A 16,662-nucleotide genomic window follows, 5' to 3' on the forward strand; every position below is an offset into this window, starting at 1 on the left:
CGTAAAAAGTTAGCCAACTAGCCCAACTTGGCAGTTTATTTAGTACAACGAGAATGGCCTGTCCGGAACCGCTTGGAATGCTTCCAGCTGTCTTTAGTTAATCTTTAGTCGTCCACATACAGCTGTTCCGCTTAATGTCGACCTGCATCCACTGGCGTGGCTGCAGTTCGTTCCTCATGTGTTATAGTTTTCATTAGCTTTTTCTTCGAATTCCATTTCACTAGTTTAAGATTAAGTGTACTTAAGTCAGTAACGGTAATAGCAGCTAGCGAATACTTTCCACTTTGCGCACATTATTAGAATATTTTAAGTCAACGAGACCAAAGTCACGATGGTCTTTTTGCTTTTTTTCTTTCTCTTTGTGGACCGCCGAAGAAATGTCATCCCCCTCAACTACATTAACACATTCGTGATTGGCAGGCACATGTTCTTACAACCGCACGATGTCATTTTTTATTACGGTCTCAACTGTTCTTTGTTCTCGTCCGCTTTCATGGAAACACACTTTGTGTTACTGTGACAGATTCAAATATGTAGCGTGTTTGTGAACACGTGCTACTCAAAAAAAAAAAAAAAAGAGAGAGAAGAGGAAGAGGAAAACTGCCGTATGTGTAGTTGTTCGCTATATTCTACTGGTCAAGCAGTCATTTTTTGCTTACACCGATTCCTAGCGCAGTAAGTTGGTGTCCATGAAAGAACAAAAACTCGGCTTTTCCGTTTTGAATCACCACTTGGCTGATTCCCGTTCTGGTTTCGGTGCTTTGTGTTCTCCTGGCTGTCCTGAACACAACGCCGCAATCTGGTTGAGCATATATGTATATGCACAAGGAGCATAAAACAGACGTACCCTGCATATGCCGTCGATTTGGACGTCGGCCACCTGGCGGATGAAGCCCTGGGTGTGTATGTTATAGAGCAGGTACTGCATGAAGCCGCCCACCGACGCGTGCGTGTGCGTGGCCGTCAGCAGGATGTTCTCCTCACTGTACAGCGACGAGCCGTACTTGTCCTGAAGGCGCTTCACCACCTGCAAGTTTGGCTTCCGTTTATTATCCTTCGTAAGAAAATTATTATAATACTGCACCGTCGTGGCTGAGTGCGCGCGCTTACGTGAACAAGGTGCACACGTCGCGTGCGAAGCAACGGCGATCGAAGGTGGCACACGTATATCTAGAAGCTCTCTAACGGTGCAATCAACTTGCCATCCTACTACGATTAAATATGTATTTTAAGGACTGTAGCAAAAAAGCGGCAAGCGGAGCGTTTGAGGACGGCACGCAGGTATTTGCTGGGCCATTAAAGGCAGACAACACGGTGCCTGCTCGCTTCGCCCAGAGGATGCATATTGACGGGCTGACACCGGCGATGCCCGCACTCCTCGCATCCTGGAATTTTCAAGCTAATATTGCATGCCATTTTGTTGTCAAATGTTTCGAAGCCGTTCGGCGAGTGACAGGATGCGCTGCTGTCTTGTGGCAAGGAACTGCTTACAGCCTGGTGCACCGAATTTTAGAAGAGCGTAGAAAATTATCCCATTCAGGTTCTGAAGCTTGCAGCAAGGGTTTCCACGGGGATCCCGGATTACAACCTTACGCACGTGCGACCACACGTGCAAAGGCTACGAAACAGTTGACAGAGCGCGCGCTTAGCGTATGTATCGATCGCGAACTGGGTACATCGATCAGCACGACAGTGTTCTAGCCCGCAGTAAGTCTAGGGAGACAGCGTCGTATCTTAAGGCTAAGATAACGTTTGCTACACATGAACAGTATAGAAAGTAACGGGACGTGGTAAACCGTATAGCCCCAGTAATGTGAAGTTGTTTTTTAGTAGCTACAGCGTTTGCATCGCTCCTCGATAAATTGCTACTGAGCGTGAAACGAGCATGTGCTTCGAGCAAGGAAATCCGCAAAAGTTGTATTTGCGCCCTGGAAAAAATAAAGCAATCTTCGCGAAACCTGCCTTCTAGCGTCGATCAAAGAGATACAAGCCTATAGAAGTAAAGAAGAGCTTAAGAATACAAATGTAAAACAAACGAAAAAAAAAAGCCGAGGCAAATTCACTAACGAAAGAAAAACGTGAAGAATTAACCTACAGTCCGGACACATAGTACCATGTGCCATCCTTTTTCAAAGGCAAAAGCATTGCCCATGGCAAAAGCATGGCACATGGCACAAGAAGGTAACGGGGTACTATGTAACGCTGAACGCAGATTTTCTTATTCGGCAGTACTAGATAATATTAATTGGCTATGAAAGTAAGCAGCATGCCCCAATCAGTTGAAGTGTCTACTGCATAATTATTCAATTATTTAATCGGCTCATTGATTTAGCTTAGAGCAGAACTCTCTGTACGAACGGTATGGGGATGACAACTGGGCATGAAAGCAGTGTGCCAATTAGTTAATGATTGTATTGTATAATTATTACTTAGCCGACTTATTAATTGAGCTTGGAACAGAATCCAATAACAGTGAATTCTGCTCCAATTACAGTGGTTATTAAGTGGATCCATTGTCCTTGTTAAGTACCATGAAGTCGCTGTCAGCTCCCGATGACACCGGGGACGCCGGGGAGACCAATTCAATAGAATTTCTTTGAGCACACCGAAGCTTTTCCAAACAAGGTAATTTATAAGTCAGACTGAGATACAAAGTAAGTAAGTACTACACAGGTTAAAGCGACACAGGAAGAATCTATAATGAACAATCATGAGTACACATTTTACCGACTGAACAATTCGCGCAGCCCTAATTTAAAAATAAGGAATTTGCAAATCGCGGGAATTATGTTATGATTAAAAAATTGTGCTTATTTCTTTACTAGCTTTGTTCCTCTCAAACGCACACCTAAAGGTCCGCAGGTCCGCCGCCTTTCCAGACGAAGAACTGGTCAATCGAACGCGTTGGAAATGTGATGACGTAGATGGTTTGCGCTCATGGGAACTCGCCTTTCCCGTATCTTTAACAGACGACGGCCGCCTCTATAGTACAAAGTACATGCGTGCAAGTGAATACGTTGCGAAATGCGATAACACAGTGCCTAGACCGTACTTTCAATGCCTAGTGTACAACTGTTAAGCGGGTTTTTGGTAATGTGACACGCGTATGTTCTAGTCTATCGTTACCTCCACCGTCGGACATATGTCAGGGCCAGCTGTCAGCCTACAACGTGCATGGATACGGCATCGCAGCTGCGTTACACATATTCATCCCTGCGACGAACCTGAGGTCCCTTAGCAACACGTGCGAGAACGAGTATGAAAAAAAAAAGCCTTTTCGCGGCGTTATTTGTTGTTGGCTTCCATTCTATAAATCAAATGCCGATGGAAAAGTTGCTTACAACAGGCCCCCTTTCGTGTATCTACTTTTTATAGGAGAGCAAGGTCGTCAACTATCGGTTCTGCGCACAAGGCACACACCTTCATGCCCGCGCATTATGCACTTAATAAAGTATAAGGCTTACGTCTGACCAAAAGAACGTAAACTCCAAAAGCGATATTCACGATAATGTTTGCGTCTAATAATGACTTTGTAGCGATTTGACAGTACACTAGCGCATTGATGCAGGCGACGCCATGTTTAGCCGGGCACAAGACGCGAACACCTTCGTCATTCCGGGCCAAGAGTCTTCGTTTTATTTCAATTACGCACAATTAGTTGCTGTAATTTTCAATGTCTAAATACGTTCGAACCAATTTGCCAGTCACGGTCTCCTAAAGCTGTCGTCAGAGACTACGCAGGGAGATAAATCCACATAAGTGACGTTTGTCAACCGCCATACGACTGATGGAGTTTAGAGTAAAGATATAACTTTCTACAGATTATTCTAGTGCGACAGCAATTATATGAACACTCACAACCGGTTTTTGCCGTCGCCGTTGGCTGCACCGTCGTTTTCGGTATCAAGCCCAAATTGATGAAATCACCCCGCGCATAGTACATTCTACCCGCGAGTAAAAGCGCACGAGCGCTTGCGACGAAAGCGGCTGAAGCGGAGAAGAAACGAGCCGGCCGTCTCCGTCGCACGGAGGGCGCATGCGATAACATCAACCCACGGGCAAGGCCTGCCATCGGTTGATCATGAAGAAGAGAGGAACCCCCTCCCCCGCCTGTCTTTCGTAAGGAGCATGAAAGGACGCCAGCGGAGGAGAGGGAAGCGGGGGGGGGGGATGGGGGCTGCGTCGCTCGAAGGGCGCGATCGCTGGCGCGCGGGCTCGACAGGTATCACGAGACGGCTCGTAAACTTGCTGCGTTCTCAATTCTTACTTCGTGTTTAGAGAAATGACAGCACGAAAACAACTTCGGTCACTGGAGCGGCCGTATTCCCTTAAACCAGTGTTCTGTTGAGCTACGCGAGATCGGATCCAGAAGAGTTAGCTGCTAGCCTTACTTCGTCTAACAATACAAATTGTTGCTATCGTATTCATTACTGTGATTTTTTTTCTCTCTCTCTTCAGAGATTTTAGTTTTACGTTTGGGCGACACCATGTAGCGGAGTAAATACAGGCAAAACTTTCTTCCGTGAAGTGCAAGATCCGACCAGAGCTCACATGGCGTCAGTGCGAAGTGATGACTAGAGACCGGATTTTAGGCGAATGCCTGTTTTGTTCCTTGCGCTCCTATCGCCACACTTTGATATATAGCATGAATTGAAGGTTAAGAAGGGCTTTTATAGTGTCTATAAATGCCTAATTTTCGCGTTTGTGCCTAAATGCTTATAAATGCTTATAAATGCCTATTTTCAAAATTGGCGCCTATATGGATGCTTTTTAGCCTCAAGTTTCGCTCTTTAGAGCTGTGTGAGACTGTTATTCATGCGCGCAACATCGACTGTTCCGAACTATTGCGTTCAACCTCAACCAACTCCCGGACACAACCGCTAGCAGCCGTGAAGTGGGAGACGCCGGCGAGCATTCGCCGCCGCAGAGACATGGCGCGAGCGGTTGGCGAATGCGAGACCGTAGATAGTCGTCAGCGGAAAGGAGAGTGAAGAGCAAAAAAAGAAAGAAAAATATGATGTGCACGCGGCTTTTGTTTTAGTAATTTTCTTCGTAAGGTGTTCACTGCAGTAGCGTAGCCAGACATTTTTTTCGGAGGGGGTGGGGGTGGGGGGTGCATCCATACTTTATGTCTGTTCGTGCGTGCGTTTGTACGTGTGCGTGTACGTATATACGTACATGCAAAACTGAAAAGTTTCGAGGGGATAGAGTTGAACCCCCCGAAACTCACCCGCCCCCCCCCCCCTCCCCTGGCTACGCCAGTGGTTCACTGGCAGGGCGGAAATTGGCTCTACGCGATTCGACCGGGCCAATAGGAGGAATCCCTCCCTTCAGGTCTTTCAGCGATCTGGCTGTCTGCTCCTACTCTGCCCTTTTCAGTCATGCCGTGAAGACACCCAGGAGTGTACTGATTCGACAGTGGACACTTGACTCACCGTGCAGAACACGGGAGAGACCGTGTACAAAGCACAAATGCACGGCTATGATCATGTAAACTCGACTTACTGCGCAACCAGCAGGAAAGAAGAAGGGAGACAGGAAAGAGCGCAGACTACCAACTGTTTATTCTCAGTTCACGAAGCCAATATATAGGCATGCCACGCTGCGCCATCACGATGCGAACGACACCAAGAGTCATTTACAACACTGTACCGCGAACAGAGCTGTGAAAAAACACCTCATCTTTACCGAGCGCCACATTTTTTTGTTGTCACCTAATCACAGGGTGTACACCTCTACTTTTATCGCTTTACTATTTAATCTTTTTACAACTCTAAGATGGCGCGGCTATGATCAACTGTTGGCGCCTTTGTGCCATCTTAAGCAATAACATTTTTGTTTTCCTGTCGTAGATATAGGTCGCGCATGTCTTCGTTTGAAATTATTTGTATTTATAAATTTATTGTGCCTATATTTATGATTTTGGAAGCTTAAAACGTTGTTTTGCCTGAATATTTTGGGCACCTGAAACGAGCTTTTTTAATGCCTAAAAATCCGCCCTCTAGTGATGACCATCGGGGTTTATGCATTTTTCCCTTTTCTTCCATTTGTACGCAAAGGTTAGAACTGAGCCTCACGTGAAATAATGCGATATTAGTTCTTTTATTGCCAAACAATTAACTTTTGCGTGTTAATAAGATGATGCGAAAATATCTGATAATCTAACGCAGAAAATTTAAGTAGACGTCACAAATCATCGCGGGTGTTTGCGTCACGAGGCTTAGAAATCTACAGCTCGCGTTAACGCTCTCCTATTCGCGATTCCGCAAGTGTAGCCTATTACACGAGGTAAACTTAGCGCTCTCTACACTGATTTATCAGCACGCATCAAAATATCTACGCATGGGCGGTTTCGTTCTCCCCTGCACGGAAAAAAAAATAGTATGCTGCATTGCGGAGCAATTATTTCAAGCTTTCCGCTAACCGCACAAGATGTCCTTAAAGCCACAGGAAAGTTAATATCTATCGAATGCTTCATGAAAAAACGTGCGTGTTGCGGATTTATGCGGGCGTCAAGTGAACTGCATCATGGAACGATATCATTATTATGGTCAACTTTTATGCGACCTAAATATAACAGAATATAACAGCAACCGTGCTTAACCAACCACACAAGCGTATCTGCACGTACACGTCGCATTTGTTGCCGCTCATAGCGGTGTGCAATACATACTTACCAAATACATAATAGCCACCACCACCCTCCCCTTTATTTTATTGTGAGCGAGGGAACGTGTCGGAAAGAACGGACAGAGAACGTCATAGTAATTCGTGTTTCTGTAAATATCAAACATGTGCTCATTCTCTCACTCTCTCTTTTACTTCTTCTTTTTTCCAGAACAACTAATGTTAAACTAGGCATAGAGATACTGGACTGAGTTCGATCAAATTACACGTGAATGTGATTTGGGACCGCTAATACTTGGCCTCAGAAGGAAGCTGCGTATAACCGTACGTGGGCGAAAAAGCGAGGGTAACTAACACTCTTTGTGATTGCGCAAATCATTGTGACATGCTTATTTCAGTCGCTTCTGCAAGAGAAATATGCTTGTGCCACTTTAGCCTACGAGGAGGAGGAGGAGAAGTGATATGCGGCTCAATCGAACCCACTGCTTACTCAATATGAGCCCAGTTCACTTTGGTCGAGGTTTACCTACAGATAACGCTTGTTACATAGAAGTCGCGAATGATAAAAAAAAATAGCAAGAGTGCGCAGTCTGAAAACGTTATTTAATCGCAGTGAAGCCTCATGTTTAGTGCAGGACATGGAAGCAGTAAATAGGTAGAGCAAAGTAAAATGACCTGAAGACAAGGATAGCCCTCAACCTGAAGAGGGACACGTAGATGTAGTCGGGGTAAACACCCACAAATTTAGGATTGCCCTTGAGAACAAATACGATGCTCTAGAAAAAAATTAAATGACAAAATAAAAAAAAAATGTCCAAACCGTAACCAGGCTGATATCTGAAGCAGCAAATGAAGCCTGGGGTAAAGCACACCAAGGCAAGAGGTAAGCAAACTCTCCCAAACCACAAAAGAAAGCAGATGAAAGTGGCCACTTCATGAGATAAAATATAACTTTCTGAAATATGAAAGCTGATCGACAAGAAAAGACACACGGATTGTAACGTCAAAGAGATAGGGGCAGCCGTAAAAAAAAGAAGGCAGTTAAAAAAAAGCCCAGACGTACGCGCTAAAAGATAAGCAGGGGAATGCTCGCAGCACCTTCAATGACATAATAATAATTCTTAGGGTTTTCCGTCCCAAAACCGTGATATGATTATGAGAAACACCGCAGTGGAGGGTTCGGGTAATTTTGACCATCTGGTGTTCTTTAACGTGCAGCTAAATCTAAGTGCACGGGCCTCTAGCATTTCGCCTCCATCGAAATGCGGCCGCAGCGGCCGGAATTCGATCCTGCGACCTTCGGGTCAGATGCCGAGCACTGTGACCACTAGACCACCGCGGCGGTTGCTTCCATGACATCGTGAAGGTGGCAGAAAACTTCTATTCTGACTGTTCTGAACTGTACAGTTCTCACGTCAGTCGTCCAACCTTGACTGAAATGAAAGTCGATCAGGACACTGAAGTTCCATGAGCACCTATCGATGAGACTATAGAAAGACACTATAAAATTTGTCCCGCGGAAAGAAGACTGCATGAAAGTTGAGTTGATCAAAGATAGACGGTATTTTATGTTTAAGAAACTTGCGACACTCTACACACAATGTCCCAGGACTTCAAATGTACCAGCGAGCTGAAGAAACACAAATATTATATTAATACACAAGAAGGGAGACCTAAAAGCAAGGTTAAAGATAAATATGCAGAAGACAAAGATAATGCTTGGCGGCCCAGCGAGAGAACCAGAGTTCACGATTGGCAACGGGACCCTCGAATCTGAACAAGCACATATATTTAGGCCAATTACTAACAGGGGAGCCTTCTCATGCGAAGGAAACTCGCCGAAGAATAAGAATGGACTGGAGCGGTTACGGAATACATTCCCAAAGTTTGACCGGCAACTTACCGCTGTCCATAAAGTTCAAAATGTACAGTCATTGGATTCTGCCAGTACTGGCATATGGGGTAGCAACTAGGAGAATAACAAAGAAAAACTCGAGAAGAAGTTAACGACCACACAGCGTGCGATGGAACGGTAAATGATAGGCGTAACATGGACATGTGCTGTCCATGTAATGCGTAGGACAGATAACCGATGGTCAGTCAGAGCGACGGAACGGATACCAAGGGATGGGAAACGCAGAGGAGGATGGCGAAAAGTTAGGTGGCGTCATGAAATCACCAAATTATAGTGGCATCGCCCTCACACGAGCGATACCACGTAAGAGTTTTAGTCGGTGAAACCAGGTCACAATAAAAAGAAAAAGAAATACGTATATATATTCGAACTGTGTAGCAGAAATAATAATAAAAAGAAAAGTTCGAATGTTTAAGGGAGAATGGTTCGGAATTTTGAATGTCCACCGACCAATGGAGAACACGGAGTACAGCCGTTCGCAGCTCGGCCCAGCTTCTACGTCATATGGAGTGTTCATCTGCTTATCTAGGCTCCCACCCTCGAATACGATTGTCCCTCATTTCCTAATACAGACGCATACCGTAATCGTTAAATTTAAAAAAAGAAATGGATTCACTGTCATAATTTTGTTAATCTCGCAGTAGCGATAGCCTTGTCCGCCAAGGCGAGTTAAACCACATGTATGCGCGCAGGACAGCCCTTTCAATAAACTTAGACAGACTGTATTCCTGAACAGGACATTAAGATTGTGATTGCAAACACAGTGACTACGATGCTTTCGATATATCGGTATACGAACATGTGGCCCGGAGACAATTTCCGGTCGCAGAGGCTACATTTAAAAGGTGGCACAACTTCTCAACGACGCGGGGACCGGAGACTTCAAAAAACGCGAAAATAGCGATAACATCAACTAAAAAACACAGTGGTGCCTTCACTCATGACCTTACTATGTGAAATTAACAGCTCCCTTTCCAAGCAATCATGTCTCGATTGCTTCAACTTCCGGCATTGATTTCGAAAGCCTTATTAACTAAGTTGCACAATTTTACTGACCGACTATGCTACATAGCCACCCAAAAATGAAAAATAACAACGAACAGAATCGGCGCAAACGACACTCGATCAAACGGTTCTATGTGTATGCATGTTTAAGCGTCCAGTACTGAACAAAAATTTCAACACAATTCGTGTGGCATGAACACTTGTTTTTATTGAAACCCATTCCCACTCGGCGAGTAGAAACGCGGCGCATCCTGCGTAATGCCCTTGGAAGCTCGTATAATTCCCAAAGAAGCTGACCCTGCTGAGAATGCCCCGTTGAAACCCTTCCCAGCCGAGCGAACTGCTATTGAGGTCATAAGGTCGACACCATTTGCGGAGTCAGCTGTTTACGTTAGCCTGACGATCGCGGTCGACGTACGGCTACGCACGCGGAATGATTCACTGGGTAACTGCGAGCGCGGTTTGCGTGGCATTCGAGTCTACCGTGGGCATCGCCAAAGCAAGCGTGTGAGTGACCTTGCGTGAAAACAAGCCGGCCGTAGCGGCAGCCCGAAAGAGAGAGAGCGTGCGAACCAAGCGGGAAAGAGAGCCATCGGGGAGTGGCACAGCGAAAGCAGCCAAGTCCTGGAAGGTCTCATCACAGAAGAGAAAAGCCTGGTGCTTCACTCTCGCCTATCGGCGAATGACGGGAATTTTCCTTTGCTGTGGGGTGAAGGCCCGACTTCCCTGGTTACTGCCGCATGTTATAAAATGCACACCCCGCAACAAGTGAATCTGCCGGTCAGCTGTTAGTCGAGGTGGGTCGGCGGAACCTCGCATCTGTCGTCCGTTTGAATGAGCACTGTGTTGCTGCGAACCTTTTAAATAGGAGGAAGCATTCACCTCATGGGCAAAGGCAAGGGACCGCATTGAAACTTATACTTTGTCAAGTAGTGACATATATTTTCAACGTTTTCAAATGCTCGCCCGTAGCATCTTGCCCTCAAGAGTCCAATTCGAGTCACAAGAAGTGAAGCGCCCGCATCGAGGCCACAATGTCCATGCAATGTCCGTTTACCCCTCAATAAATCGTTATCCTGTAAACCTTCTCGTGATCTCTTTCTGTTTCAGTATAGATTGGGTATGTCAGGCTACACCTTGACATCTCTATTGCGAGTGGCCGTGTTCTTCTCCCCCACCGTTGCAACATTGCTAGTAACGACAGAAAGTTGGACTGGTTGGTAGGCATTCATCGTAGGCGCGGACACAAGTAAAGGAAAACGGTGTATCTGTTGTTTGTTTTCATTGTATCCGTGTCTTCACGCTTAACTATTTCTAGAACGCTAACCCTCGCCGTAGACCAGTGCTTCACACTTCTATTCGAAACTGTTCGTAATACTGAAGCTCCATTTTTACTTTTCGGGCTGCAAATGTTGATCACCCCGTTTCACCTTAGATCGCTTCATTTATCGTGCTGTCACTCAAGCAGCCCCCTATTTTTCCGTCCCGCATATTTCGAGGCTGTCAGTAGCGTCTGGTCTCAGAAATGTTGCACCTGCTGTCCAAATAACATTACGACGTTCCGCTTTTCGCAAATTACGTCTCATATTTGCTGTTACCCCTGTATGTGTGATGCGCATCATTACTGCAGCATTTTCTCTTTACTCTCTTTCTCGGCTCGCGCATGTTCCCGTTACTTAACGACCACCTAAAGTGTTTATTTATACCCCATTACCATTGAGTAAATTCCGATCCGGGCTCAATGAGATGAGGGTACGCCAAGTCACTAGAAATAATTAGTGCATATGGTGACTAAAGTGTGATTTAAATGTGGATCACATCTGAATTAAAGTAAATTAAAGTCGCAAATGTATGGAAGTGAATCAAAGGTGAATTATATGTGAAACAAATTTTAAAGTGAATTGAAATGGGAATTAACACCTCGGCGATCAAGCCTCAGCATGTATGACCAGTCGTGACGTCTATAGGCGACCGAAAGGGAACAAGTAACGGGAAGTAACGATACAATCGACTGAGCTCGTCAAAGTAATTTAACGAGTGCTCGCGAGAGCATAGGCTTTCGCCTGTACTCTCTTTAGTGTTAGCTAAAGGGACTGTAAATTTATCTGCCACATAGCGGTCATGGATAACGTCTAGGCAGAAACGACAGCCAACACAATAAACTGTTTTTGAAACGTTTGCTAGCTATTGCTTACTTTCGTCTTGTATTTCGATTACCTGGCGGCACTGCGCACAAAGTAAAGCCGTCATTGATCCGCATGGAAACGATCGCTGAAACATCCGCTCTGAAAGTTGACGAAAATATATCGAGAGAATGATCGACGTTAAACGCCGGAAAACTTTGGGTGCGATGTAGCACAAGTCATGGAAGATGAGTCATGAAATTTGTAGGTGTGTGTGTGAGGTGCATAATTAGGCAGATTGTGAGAAATGACGAAAAATCTATTTGCCATTGAGTGTTACCGTGGGCATTACACAGTGAGTCGCAGGAAAAACACCCGACTCATCCGACTTCGCTTAAATAAATTGTGCCACAGGGTAAACACGCCGGCAAAATTTCAAAGTTGTAGCTGCCTTGAGGTCACAGTAGAATGTAATTGAAATCGATCACAGAAATACAACCTACATAGAAGGAAATTTCCAAATTATAGTCGAAAACACTCAAAAATTCCTGCGAGCAGCAAATTAAATTTTATATTTACTGCTGCAAGTAAACGACCCGATATTTGAAACTTCACACCTCTACGGGAGGATGATCCCCCTTGTTGATAACATTTTATTATATATGTTTTATTATACAGTCTGTCAATCATATCGTGATTTTAGGACGTTAAAGCGCCAACAATTATTAGCTCTGGTTTTTTTGTGGCGAGCGGATGCGGCGAGGAGGGTACACGGGTGCTGTGAAACGTGTTCTCCGAAATGAGTCGCTGCGGTCTCAGCTTCTCTGAAATTGAGGTTTTGATTCAGCACATTTTCCTTTTCCGATTGATTCGGTTTCAAACCACTGGCGTGTACTGCTAGATGCCGTGTACGACACGCACGCTCACATGACTATACCTGTTTTCCTACTTCATTCTGCAACGACTGAAGCGGACGTTTTCCGCTAACGTAAGATCGAGGCCGCGACATTAATTGTTTGCTGTAGAGGCCGCAATGCGGTGAGTTTGGGCGTCGAAACGCTGGTGCGTTGGGTTTTCAGAACATGTACTTTCAGAGCCAATGCGACTGAAGTTAACCCGGGGTCCCCCGCTGCAGTATATGATATTTATTACGGCCAAGTCTGTGATTTTTGAACGAAAAATTCAACCCCCCCCCCCCACTCGTCTGCGCGAGAGCCGTAATCTCACACAGATGCAGCCGACAGAACTGGCACCGTGTGTGTCATTATACGTGAGTCGCTGCAAACTTTACTTTCTCAAGGTCCGTCGTTGAGACTCATCCGAGTGGTAAACTAGATACAGCGGCAGTGCAAAGCTATGCCTCGTGCGCATCTCTGAGTTGCACAATATATCGTATTTTCCAGCTTGGCAATCTTGGCACTTGATAGGGTCGAAGAGAGTCGCCATGCGCCCTATGATCGGTCACGACGGTTGTTTTCCTTCGATTTCATGGTCGCTCTCACGTTTGTCGTGGCTACTGACGTCATGCGCCGGCGCACGCCACCCTGCCGACCGTACTGCGGTCTCTATCCGAGCAACGCTTTCCGGATATACATCGATACCACAGAGCTGCTGAGAAGCAGCGTTTCAGGAGCACGTGCTAAGCGGTGACACGCACACCCCCCTTGCAGAACGTTAAGACGCTTCTTAAGAAGAGAAAGGTGTGAGGTGGTAATTTACTCGATCACCCGAAGGAGACAACAAAGTAAGTTTTCGGGTGCGTCACAGCGGTGTTCGAATGATCTATAATGCGCAGACAGATATAACATCGTAAAAGGAAGCTATCACAGGCATTACGTAGATGTGGTAGGTTTGAACTTGGCAAAACCAGCACGCCAGCAAGATTAACTCGCGTAAGGCCGCCACACTACAGAATTACCCCGATTAAAAATTTAATTTTAATATCGATGCGAAAGAAACTCTATGATACCGTGAGTACAAAGCGTGCATAACACCTTCTACACAAGTAGAAGACAATGGCCTGAGAATTCTTCCCTTTTATGAAAATACAACTTGCAATAACAAAAAGGAGGGCACTTTCCTGTAGACGAGCAGGTGCTATTGTTAGGCACATGCATAGAAGTCTGTGTCCATTCAGTCTCTAGCGCTCGATCAACTACGCACATCTTTTAGAGAGAGAAAGAGAGGGCTACGTGTACACTTTAGCGGTTAAAAAAGCATCCTTGATAGGAAAGCTGCAATTCTTAAGGTATGTGTCTTTGTTCCAACGATATACTGCAGTTCGCTTTACAAAACTCTTCCATACCACAATGGAAAAGCACGCTTAAGCTCCTGTCACGTAAATTGGTAAATGTGGGAAATTATTCTCTACTGCCTGTCATAGAAAATTACTGACCGCTTAAAACTAATATGTTCACTTTAGGGCAGCTGCCGCTTTGGCTGCTATCCATTTTTACGCTTAACAAAGGCCGTCGTGCGGCGGAACATAGTATAGACTATGTTACGTAAGGCATATGGGCGCCGCCATCATGGGCTGTTAAACGAATGTTTTCTTATTTTTGTATCCCATGACGCGAACTGATAAAGCCAGGAAACGCCGAATGCACCAACCCAACAGTTTTCATGTTCGTAGCGCTGTTCGCTTAGTTGTTCATAATAAAACACGGCAAGCTTAATAGCCCAGCATGGCGGCACCGAAACCCGTTCTCAAAATAGTCTATAGTACAATTAGATCATGTGTGCTCATTTCACAACTGCCGCATGCAGTACGTATGCTCTTCGCCGCTGATGTGACGCAGTGCTCCTACAAAAAATTTATTCTCTGAATAGCAGCTGCGGTTATGAAAGCTAACGGAAGCGTTTTCGAGGCCGCATGTGCCACGCGTGCAGTAGCGAATAGCATGCGCTGAAATTCGTCACAGCATACAGCGTAGATGGCGTCTTTATTGAGGCAGTCACTGTTTCTATTAAAAAAAAGTCTGAATTGAAAAGCAAACGCGATAACACTTCATACCTGCAATAATAATAATAATAATAATAATAATAATAATAATAATAATAATAATAATAATAATAATAATAATAATAATAATAATATACCAATGAGTAAGCCTCAGCATCCTTTGCACATTTCCTGAAGGCACCAGAAACTTCAATCACGTCGTCTACCTCCCTCCATGACAGAGCTACAGTTTAATGAAAAGTAAATCTTGTCGACGGTGTAACAAGAAGTACTCCGCGGTAAAAGAGAAAAATGTGCACCGATTCCAGAAAGACGCCGACATCAACTGACCATTAGCTGTTTTAGCTACACAAGAAGCGGAGCATTCCCTGCAATTTCTTCGCCGCCAGTATTAAACTATACTACATAAGCCTTCACGAAACCTGTGTTATCGGGACGTCTACGCTATCGGACACGCAGATGTGAACAACCACCTTTATTCACGTCATGTGCGCCAATGTGGACAATATAAGCCATAAGCAGCTAATAATAATTTACCACTGAAGTGCGCCTTTGTTAATAATACTGTCTTGATTTATCCCCCACACAAGCAACGAAGAGACTACATTACGAGATAGTGTGGTGCTCCTGTAGTTTTCCCACCGCCAACAAAGTTATAACGGACGCCTCACGTATAATTAGTGCGTTAAGGTGCGAAGAATCCCGCCGGAAAAACCGCGTCGCGCTCTTGGCCGACTGCGTGGCTGCAGTTCGAGCTAGTCAATGTTTTAACGAGCACTCGCCGTATAGCACTGAACGGCGCGGGGAGCGTTACCAATGTGCTATTTTTTGGCTGGCCGCTGCCTGGTCACCTATACTTACTGTAATAATCGTGCACTTAGCTGCACGAGTATGGATATAGATTGAGAGATATCAAAACCACTTCGTGTTAAAAAAAAACGTGAAAGGCAAGCGCCTAATCGCCACGTCGTTGGTGGTCCTTCGAAGAGTGCATCTGGTTTATGTGTCTCGAAGGGGAAAACAAAAATCTCAGATTGAAGAATTATTTTGGTGCCACGTCTATGCGGTCGTATAGCTTGCACATTTAATACCCGTGATCCCCTTCGCCAAAAACAAAAAGTGCCAGCTGGAGTGTAGCATGTATGGGAGCGTCAATTTGGATATCTTCGTCTTAACAGCGCAGTAACTTCCTCAGTTCTTCCTTATTAGTACAGTGCAGCATAATTTACAATTAAGCGTAAACCACAGAGGACGCATCTCGTTTGTTGCTCGTACAAGAAAAGGCCCGTACATTCATCCTCATACAAGAAACAAGAATTCTCTTAAGTGGCTGCGAAATGGCAGTGAATTTCCTCGCAATGACAGAAGCTGTGTGTACGTGTCAACTGGCACCTGCTGGTTGTTTGGCATTTGTACTCAGGATCCCAGGGCTGTTTGATATGTATTAGGTCATTCCAAGTGAAACGTCCCAGCCCAAAATTCGACAACCAGCGATTTTATTGAAAAAAATTGAGCTACAAGGTGTGAGAGCGGTTTCAGTGCAGTATTCTCGTTCAAAAAAAATTATGTGGTCACGTGACCGCCCTTTGAATGTTCCGGCGAAAAGGAAAACTTAGGTGGGAATAAATTATGCGTATTCATAATCCAACTCGCCCAAATGTCAGTTCTTATGCGTATTCAACTTCGAAACTGGGTACAACGACGCATTGTGTTTTAAAGCATTCTATTGTCATTGTTCTTTCCCGTGACGTCACAAGAAATATTAAATTTTTCGCTTAAATAGGCTTAGCAAAGAAGCAAAAAAACGTGCAAATTCAGACATTTTTTTTTTTTGTAAAAACGGCGACGATGTTTCAGCCAGAATTTCAGCAAAAATTTTTTGGCTCGTTTGCCAGTCGACATACTATATGCCAAAAATATTTGCAGCCTCTGTGAACAAACGTTTATTGAGAAAAATGCTTGCAAAATTGACAGAAAAATGACTTTTTCGGTAGATTCACTCGTAATTTAAGCATCAAGGCCCTCGCGAT

The 16,662-nt window shown here is 44.8% G+C and overlaps 1 protein-coding gene across 1 annotated transcript in view; it reads right to left on the reverse strand.

The window, feature by feature from the left end:
- LOC119403712 (uncharacterized) overlaps nt 1-16,662 on the reverse strand; it is a 119,596-nt gene that overhangs the window by 37,992 nt on the left and 64,942 nt on the right. The window contains exon 3 of the mRNA XM_037670596.2: nt 848-1,027. Coding sequence (XP_037526524.1) covers nt 848-1,027 — 180 coding nt within the window. The remainder of the gene's footprint in view (nt 1-847; nt 1,028-16,662) is intronic.

Source organism: Rhipicephalus sanguineus, chromosome 1 (assembly GCF_013339695.2).
Source record: "Rhipicephalus sanguineus isolate Rsan-2018 chromosome 1, BIME_Rsan_1.4, whole genome shotgun sequence".
In the NCBI taxonomy this organism is placed as follows: Eukaryota; Metazoa; Arthropoda; class Arachnida; order Ixodida; family Ixodidae; genus Rhipicephalus; species Rhipicephalus sanguineus.